This window comes from Canis aureus, chromosome 24 (genome assembly GCF_053574225.1).
Source record: "Canis aureus isolate CA01 chromosome 24, VMU_Caureus_v.1.0, whole genome shotgun sequence".
NCBI classification, from domain to species: domain Eukaryota; kingdom Metazoa; phylum Chordata; class Mammalia; order Carnivora; family Canidae; genus Canis; species Canis aureus.
In genome coordinates this window covers 34,192,886-34,202,500 of record NC_135634.1, presented here as the reverse complement: position 1 = coordinate 34,202,500, position 9,615 = coordinate 34,192,886, and the positions used below count along the sequence as shown (strand labels likewise).

At 34.5% G+C, this 9,615-nt stretch overlaps 1 protein-coding gene across 2 annotated transcripts in view; it reads left to right on the top strand.

The window, feature by feature from the left end:
* Positions 1-9,615, top strand: part of ADAM28 (ADAM metallopeptidase domain 28) — a 55,640-nt gene that overhangs the window by 2,215 nt on the left and 43,810 nt on the right. For both annotated transcript variants that reach the window (XR_013363171.1, XM_077868817.1), the window contains exons 2-4: positions 4,560-4,663; positions 6,505-6,581; positions 8,499-8,577. Coding sequence is in view for 1 of the 2 variants with exons in the window: in XM_077868817.1 (XP_077724943.1) it covers positions 4,560-4,663; positions 6,505-6,581; positions 8,499-8,577 (260 nt within the window). In the remaining variant the exon portion in view is untranslated. The remainder of the gene's footprint in view (positions 1-4,559; positions 4,664-6,504; positions 6,582-8,498; positions 8,578-9,615) is intronic.

The window sequence follows — 9,615 nt, the reverse complement described above, 5'->3', positions numbered from 1 at the left end:
CTCCTATCTCTTTTTGTTTATCTGCCCCCATCATCCAAAGAAAAAAATATGTACCTTAGACCATGACTTGTGCTCAGTTTCCATAGACATGGAATGAAAGAATGAAACATAATTAGGCCAGATGTTTGTATGCCCTTCACCATCCCCCGAGAAAAATAACTTATAGGGTTTCATCATAGGAAAAAAAACCCAAATATTTAAAAGGATGTGACAGTTGTTTGGGGTGAGGATGTAAGTGCACTGGCAAAAGAGAAAGGTCTTTAATATATTCCAGCAGACTATCTAGAGGGTACAGTAGTTTTAGAAATTATTTTGTTTCATATTAGCAATTCTTTCTTGTCTTCATAAGGTGACTAGATGACCCTCAGAAGTATTAATAATTTAGTCTTAATAGCCAAAATGATAGACTTCATCAGGATGAGTTTTTCTTTGATGTTTGTACTCACTTTTACTACACTAAATTTAAAATCAGGGCAGCCCCGGTGGCCCAGTGGTTTGCGCCGACTTTGACCCAGGGTGTGATCCTGGAGTCCCATGTCGGGCTTCCTGCATGGAACCTGCTTCTCCCTCTGCCTGTGTCTCTGCCTCTCTCTCTCTCTCCACCCCCGCCCCCATGAATAAATAAATAAAATCTTAAAAAATAATAATAATAAAAACATAAAATCACAGATGGTTTGAAGGGATACAGAGAAGCCCAGATCTGAAGTCAATATTGAATAAACTCTGATTCAGGGCTTAATGTCATGTGTTTAGTTTGGAATGACATTCTTTAAACAGTTTGGAACAGATGTGAACAAAAATGAAAATGCCAATATTATGTACAAGGGGGCTAGACTCCAAAATTGCCCCAAACACATTAGAAAATAAATTAGCAATCCAGAGCAGTGCGTGTTATATTAATGTTGTCAATGCATTTTAACCTTTCTAAAACTAATAAACAGTAAAATAATGATCTAACACAATCCGAAGTAATAGTTTTATTTTTCTCGATCTAGTTTTGCTAGTTAGAAGTAATCCAACAAGTGAGTTCTGTGGGAGAGAGAAAGTAAGAATTAAAATGCATTAGTAGAAACATATTGTGTTACATCTCAGATTTGTATAATCCCTGGATGGCAGTTAGTTGTGTTTATTCCACAGGCTTCAAAATAATTAGCCTGATGTTATTCAGCTGGGAAGAGGTTGTGTCATTTCCATCAACCTTAAGGATGAATGAGCCAAACAATATTTAAGTCTGTAGCATATCTCTAACTGCTGTCTAATTTGTTATAACTCAAATCTCATTCTTTTGGGGCCTTCTTGGTTTCACAGAAATAAGAGTCATTAAAAGAAATTCTATCTGTTTCCTTTAGAGAATGTGTTGCAAGGGTTTCAGAAGAGCTAAAAATCTGTTGATTTCAAACTTAAGAGAGTTTGCTGGAAGCTTTTTAAAAAAAAATATTCTGGTTTATTTGCTGATTTATTTTGTTTGCCATTTGGAAGTGCTTGGCTATTAAAGAATTGGAAATAAATTTCTCCACTTTTTATATTTGACTCTATATTTAAGTAAATTGGTAATTTCTGATTTCATGAAACATTAAGATTTAGATACTAACTAGAAGTCTGGATGTGAGTGTGTATATTAAGAAAACTTGCAGTGGTTAGATTGCTTGTTTCCCTCACCACTTCCGAAAGGGGAATGTGTGTGGGATATGATTTTTTGCTTTTATGAAAAGAGTCAGCTATGATTAGTTATTATTTTATGACCTCAGGGAAACTTGGACTAATATTTACTCTCAGAATAATGTGTATAATGGATGAAACAATTTTTCATACAGCATTTTTAGAAGAGTTACTCTGGTTGCAACATTGGTGAATATATGGCCTCATGAATTCCATATTAATGGGACGAATTGCATTGATTGGACACAATCCACTAGATAGCATGCAGTTGCCTTATGGTATGCTTGTTTGGTTTTATGGGTTTACAAGAAGCTCTAGAGAATTGTGTCAATACCATCAGTTCATTTCTGTTGAAAGTTATTTTCTTACCTCTTCGCATCTTATTATTTTGAAATAATTACAATAATTATGAATATTTTAATTAAATGTTAAGAAAATGATTAAGAATGTTCCTTTGGACTTTTGAATTTTTGCTGTCATTTTTTTAATAAAGTAATGTTACTATTTTCCCTTACAGAAAATTAATTACATAGAAATAAAAATGCCCAATGATTATCTCTGTAACAGCAAGAAGTCATTGAGGTCACTTACGTAGTTCTGGAAGTCTTGACTGTGTAATGAGACTTATTTTACACAATCAGTTAAAACTTTACCCAAATGACCATCACCTTTTCAAAGAGATTATAGGGAATGCTGTATTTATTTGCATAAAATCACAGACTACTTGAACTGTTCTTAAAGATCATTTAATCTGCCCTGTCTTTTCAAACAATTAAAAAATTAGAACCAAACCCAAAGTTCAAGTTTTCTAGGGTTCAATCTATGGTTTTAAGGGATTTTGAAATGTTTTTAAGAATAAATCTCAGGGCACATGCACCCTAACGTTTATAGCAGCAATGTCCACAATAGCCAAACTATGGAAAGAGCCCAGATATTCATCAACAGATTAATGGATAAAGCATATGTGGTATATATGATATATATATAATGGGGTATATGATGTATATTATATATGTAATATATAATACATATATTAATTATATATAATATACATTAAATGTATATGGCATATATATATTATATATGCCATATATATAATATATACCATATACCCCATTATATATATCACATATATATCATATATAATATATAACGGGGTAACTAGGTGATAGCCATTAAGTATTTGATGGAATATCACTGGGTGTTATGTGCAACTGATGAATCACTAAATTTTTCCTCTGAAACTAATAATATACTATATATTTATTACATTGAATTTAAATTATAGAAAAGAGTAAATCTCAAGCAAGAGAAGCTAATGCACCCCTTTGATTGTCCATTTTTGACCTAATGAGTTTTTAGCCAATTTAATTACTTTTCCTATTTTTCGAAGTTAGAAGTAAATGGCCCTTGAGTTGTCAAGTGCATTTAGCCATCCTAAGATGATAAAAGAAAATTGACATAACTAGGAATTTTTTTAAGTTTCTGCTTTAGTTTCTAAAGAAAAATTTAAAAATATTTTCTGGAGCACCAAGCATTGGAATAAGTGTACAAGTCATCCAAGATGACTCACTTTTATTTGTTAAAAGATCAACAATAATAACATAAATTTATATTATCATAGAATTTAGGTTTGAATACTTTAATGAGATGAGATTATCTTTAGAGAGCACTCTGATAGACATGACATAGATAACTAAAGCCTTTCCAGTCTGCAATATAAGTAAATTGCTAGGCTGCCCATACTCTGGTCTTTGTCTCCTATTGCATCTATATTCTGGGTTGACCAGCAGCCCCTTGAGAAACCAAAGGACTGGTCTATTGACATTTCCTTAAGGACTTGATCAAGTGGGCAAATAAAAAAGAAAATAGAAAATTAAATGTTAGCTTTGGGAAAACTCTTAATTCCTCTTAAGAATAACTTGTTGAGAGGTACCTGGGTGGCTCAGTTGGTTAAGCATCTGACTCTGACTTCGGCTCAGGTCATGATCTCAGGGTTGTGAGATCAAGTCCCAAGTCGGGCTTGTGCTGGCATGGAGCCTGCTTAGGATTCTCTCTCTCTCTCTCTCCCTTTGTCCCTCCCTTGCTTATGCTCTCACTCTCTCTGTCTCTCTCAAAACAAAATTAAAAAAAATAACTTGTAGAAACATGTTGATATGAGAATTCAAAGCAGTAGAAGGTTGGATGAGATAACTGTTCAATTCTCTCTGTATGACTTCAACCTCAAAAATTCTCCTTTCAGACAAGTAAAACTGTTCTAATTGTTTGCTTCTCTAACTTTCACTCTTTTCATGCTTTGTAAGCAAAAATGAAAGTATTATTTATCTGTATTGCAAAATCCACACATTGTATGGAGCTATCGGAGCTTTCCTTATTGTCTTTTAGTTTTATTCATTGGTATAAATAATCACAGTTGGAAACATATAAGAGAAAATATTCCAGTCAGAAATGGCATACACTAGTTATTTCATTTTTGTAACACTGTGTAGTTTTCAGAATGCTTCTACTTAATTATGCTGACATTGATTAGTGTCTTAGTTTGGCTTCTGCCTTCCTGTACCAGCTTTTGCCTGTACGCTTGCTACATTCATTCCTCTGCAGAGGATTCAAGGTAGCAAAGAGAAATGGAAACATCCAACAGAAATATTTTCACCAAATAGAGAAACACTTGTAAACTTTCAGTGGGGAAATATTTGAAGATAATAGGTTCAAGATTTGTGGTTTCTGGTTTTGTCTGTCTCTACACTTAACTCTCTGACATAATTCACTTAAGCCTCTGTGTGTGGCATTATTCATCAGAAATGCAATAAGGCTGATTATTACCAACCAGCTTGCTTACTTGTTCTTGCTTGTTTGTTCTGCTCTGCTAAATCTTTTCTTACCCCTTTTTCCCCTCTCAGTAAATACTATCAAGGAACTCCCTGGAATAAAGAACTATGAAGTGGTTTATCCCAGAAGACTTCATCCACTACATAAAAGAGAGGTCAAGGACCCAGACCAACAGGTACAGCTTTTGACTTAACAAAGAATCTTGAAAAAATACACACACACACACACACACACACACACATATATACACACACACATACAATATACCTATAGATGTGTAAACTATAACATATATATACATACTTATATATAAACATTTGCATTTGTTATTTTACTTTTATTAATCTTTGCGATAATGTAATGTTTTCTTATCAGCCTCATTTTGAAGATTAAGATTCTGACAGTTGAAATAAACTGCCTAAGGTCACATAGAGAGTAAACATTAATACTTTTATGGTAATTTATAATTCTGTGTACTCCCAAAGAAATTAGATACAACTTATTTTATCTATTATTAATCTATCATCTCTGTATCTATGTACACACATACAAACAAAGCCATGAACTACAACTGAAGTAGAAAATAAAATATTGTGGATGAATATTAAGTTAGGATGAATTACTAATTAAACATGAAATTTATCTTTGTCTTTTTTAAAGTGAAAGTTATTAAAGTTTGTATAGTTCTTACTACTTAATGAAAAAGCACACAATCAATCAAAAGATAAAGTTAAAACATGATGAGTCTTTCAACAATTTTCCAAGTTCGTGCACCCAGAAGTCTTCTGCTGGGAGCCAGGAAAAATATAGATAAATGAGACATAAATAATAATTTGTGGAAATATGATAAGATGACAATCCCTTGAAGTACATACTCCCCCACTGGGTAAGGTTCCCAATGGAACCTTTTCCTTCTAAAGCAAACGTTTAATAGCAAAACCCTTAACAGACCTTGTTTATCACAATAATTCTCCCCCAACAAAATGTTTCTGTTAAATTTGAATGGGACCTCTATGCGTTGAATCCTCATCAGTATGGCTTCCTTTAAATGCTTCTCAGAATTCTCTTAAAAATGCCAGATCTCTTTTGTCATCGAATATTTTAAGGAAAATTTGAATACATATCCAGTGTTTTTATCACAGTTATAAGGTGATTTCCTTACAAAACAAATTTAAGCTTTTGAACAATTTATTTTGATGAAAGCCATAGATTAGTTACTGGCACCTAGTAGATGATCAATCTTAACTTTTGGAATAATTGAGAAGATGGAGGTAGTGATACAATGTGCTTGATATTTATCAAAAATACATTGTTTATCTAGTCCACAACTCAGTTAACTAGTTGTACCTACTTCTGTTGTTTTGTCCATATTCTGACCTCCAGTCAGCCTGGAGAAGACCTCCAGAAAAAAAATAATCAGTAAGAAGAGTCTTCGTAGTCTTTGGGTCTGGGTGCACACTATTCCTTCTTCTCAAATAACTCCCCCAACCCTTGCTTCACCTGGCTAATTCATATCTCAGCTTGCATGTTACTTCCTTAAAAAAGCCTATCCTAATGTTAAGATGTTAGACATCCTACATTGCATTCATATTTATATCCCTTATCATATGACAAAAATCACTTTTACTATCTGTCTTTCCACAAGATTATAAACTTTCTGACAATAGGTATCAATTCTTCTCGCTTAGAGTTGAATTTCCAAAACCGACTAGAGTCATGCGTATAACTAACACTCAAGTAATATTTGTAAAATGCATGGGTGGTTGGGTGGATGGATAGATAGATGGGTGGATATAAAGGTCTCAGGTAATTGGTCTATCCAGCTGGCAGAGTTTTTAATTTGTTAAAAGAAGCTAGAAGCAGACATTTGCTTTATAAACTATATAGACTGTCATTAAGGAAAACAAGCATTGTTTGCTAATGATTAAAAAGATGAACATAAAAAAAGATGAACACAGCCAAATGAATATTTGTATGTGTTTATAACTACCAGTAAATGTTTGTGCATTTTTGCAGGAAAAATTTGAAACCGAATTGAAGTATAAAATGACTGTTAATGGGAAAATTGCAGTACTTTACTTGAAAAAAAACAAGTAAGTGTTTTTACTTCTGATGATATCCTTACCAACAGCAAATTAGCATGTGGAAAGTGGGATAATTGAGGCGGTTTCTGTTAAAGCTATCAAAAACCTCTGCTAATATGCTTTTTCTTTCGATCAGCCCAAGGAGTTTGCCGAATAGTTGTTCCTACCCAAGTAGTGAAAATGCATTGAGTAAAACAACAGTTTACTAGTGTTGCAATCCTTCTAGTAATAAAACACAATGAATGAGATACAAGCAGATATACATTTTATCAAATTCTATGAAAAAGCAGATTTTTAAATCTTCTCTACATTATTGTAGTTTATTATTCTAATACTGAAAGAGTAGGTTTTAAAACAATTTGTTACCATTTCCATCAGGGGAAAAAAAAGAAAAAAGGCGTATATAATTATATAAATTCTAGGACCAAAGACTTAATCAGCAGTAAAACCAGAATTTGACTCTCCTGATTCCAACCTCAGTGCTCTTCCACCAGCTACACACTAACCCACCCAGTTTCTCATGCATTACATTGTCCTTTTGTTCCTCATTTTCTTCACTCTAGTCAGTTACATTCAATATTTCTTTCCAGTTTCATTGGCTCATCTCTTACTCATTTTTTAAATATTTTATTTATTTATTTATGAGAGAGAGAGAGAGAGAGGCAGAGACACAGGCAAAGCGAGAAGCAGGCTCCACGCAGGGAGCCTGATGTGGGACTCGATCCAGGGTCTCCAGCATCACGCCCTGGGCTGAAGGTAGCACTAAACTGCTGAGCCACCCGGGCTGCCAATCAGCTCTTATTCAGTTCTTGATCATCCCATATTTCGACTATTTCAAAAGTTGTTTTCTCCTCTAATTTTGTGCTTTCAATCCTTAAACTATTTTATACAGCACAGCAAGATGTTTTCTCTCAAATAGACTATTGCCTTTCCCAAAAAAAGAAAAAAAAAATAACTGATGACCTTTGGAAACAGTGTGGCAGGATGGAAATAGTACTGGTGTGGATTTTAGGCAGACCTAGATATGATCTTTTGCCACTGGAACTGTATCATCTCCTCTGAAACATAAAGTGAGTCATCTTTACCTTGTAGGATTGCAGAAAGGGTTAAAAGAGTGATCTATGTAAATTGTCTAACTCAGTGGCTGATAAAGAGATAGCATTAACATATACTGGTTACACCCTTTCCTCCTTGCCCTGCCTCTTTAAAAAGTATATTCAGCCTGTGTCACCTGGGTGGCTCAGTGGTTGAGTGTCTGCCCTCAGCTCAGGTTGTGATCCCAGGATCCTGGGATTGAGTCCTGCATCTGGCTCCATGCAGGGAAACTGCTTCTTCCTCTACCTGTGTCTCTGCCTCTCTCTCTCTGTCACTCATGAGTAAATAAATAAAATCATATATATATATATATATATATATATATATATATATATATATATCCAGACTCCTACATGCTTCTGGGTAGTTGAAAGAATTCTGAGAAGCTCAGTGAAAATGCCAGAAGGGCCCCAACTACTAAACGCAAGCAGTTCCCAAGAAACTTTCAGTTGCTATAGTTGCTAGCCTTTGCAGGGAACTGAAACAGGACAGGGGGAAAGGTAGTTACAGTAAACTGGTGAGGAGCACTGCTCTTTCCAATCATTTTTAGCAACTCTACCCTTCTCAGTTACATTTCTTCTTCAAATATCCCCCCTGAGAAGTATCAAAGCCTGATGAGAAAGCAGACACTATTCCACTCTGCTCAGGAATGTCTCTAGCCCTCTCAGTGTTTGCGTTGTAAGCATCCTCTTCATGCTTGGACTAGTTTTGAGAGCTTTGGAGAAGGAGTTAAACTTTCCTGCACATCCAATGGAAGCTTTTGCCTGATCACAACACTTTTCAATTAGCATGAGTAGCCTGAATTTTTTTCTTTCTTTTTTTTTATTCCAGTGGTCTCCTTGCTCCTGGTTACACGGAAACACATTATAATTCCACTGGAGAGGAGATCACCACAAGCCCACAAATCATGGTAAAAGAGCATCTTAGAATCATTGTCAGTTGACACACCCAAAGGCAGTGTCATTGCCAAAAAAATAGTGAAAGTGAAACAACATTTACAACATTGGTGTTGTAATTTCTTAATAGATCTTCTATTTCCAGCAGTAGTAATTTCTTAATAGATACTTTGAAATCTGTACAGTTTGACAAGAACAAAGGCATTCCCTGCCTTCCAACTGGAAGAGGAGAGTGGGAACGAACCTCTCATTTTCATTAGAAGAGTGAAGAATTCATTACATCTTGTGTTCTTAGTCAACGCCAATCACCTCTGTAGATCATTCTGTCTCTTGAACTCAAGACTATTTCCTCAATGACAGAATTATACAATTCTGTTTTTTGAAAATATTTTTTATTCTTGACTCTTATTTAGAGAAGATGGCGTGTGAAGTAGTGTGTGTGGGGGTATATTCTATTGTTGCCATCTTTTTAGAGCTCCATTTTTCCATGGAAGGCCTTCACGCATTCTCTCTATAGTGATAACTTAGACATTTATGTGGGCCAGTACTTCATCTGTCTCAAAGTAGAAAGGTGTGCTTGATTAAAGTACATCCACATGGAAAAGTGCTAGGATTGGGCATTTGGCTATATAGAGAAGTGGATGTTACACTAACCCAGTTAATCTGCTGAAACTCTTTGAATAAATCAAGAATAGTAACGTAGTCTCAATAACCCATTCACTGGAAAGAGCTTACAGGTGTCAGAAAAAAAACATTAATGAGCAATCAGCCAAGGGAGAGAATGATTGTCTGATGTTTTGAAGGCTCAGATTTTAAACTTCTATCTATAAGTTTGTCTCTACCAAACTGCATTCACCACCATTGTCCTTTTTCTGCAAAACCAATATTTATTTAGGAAATTCTCATTAAGCATTGGGTTAATTAACTAAATATTAAAAATTTTAACCATAAGAAACTTCTTGACCATTTTTTTACATCTCTGAGTTGATTGTTGTTCAGCATAAAATGGTTTGGAAACAATATAGATCTTGTTTCAAGATTTCAAGTTAAAA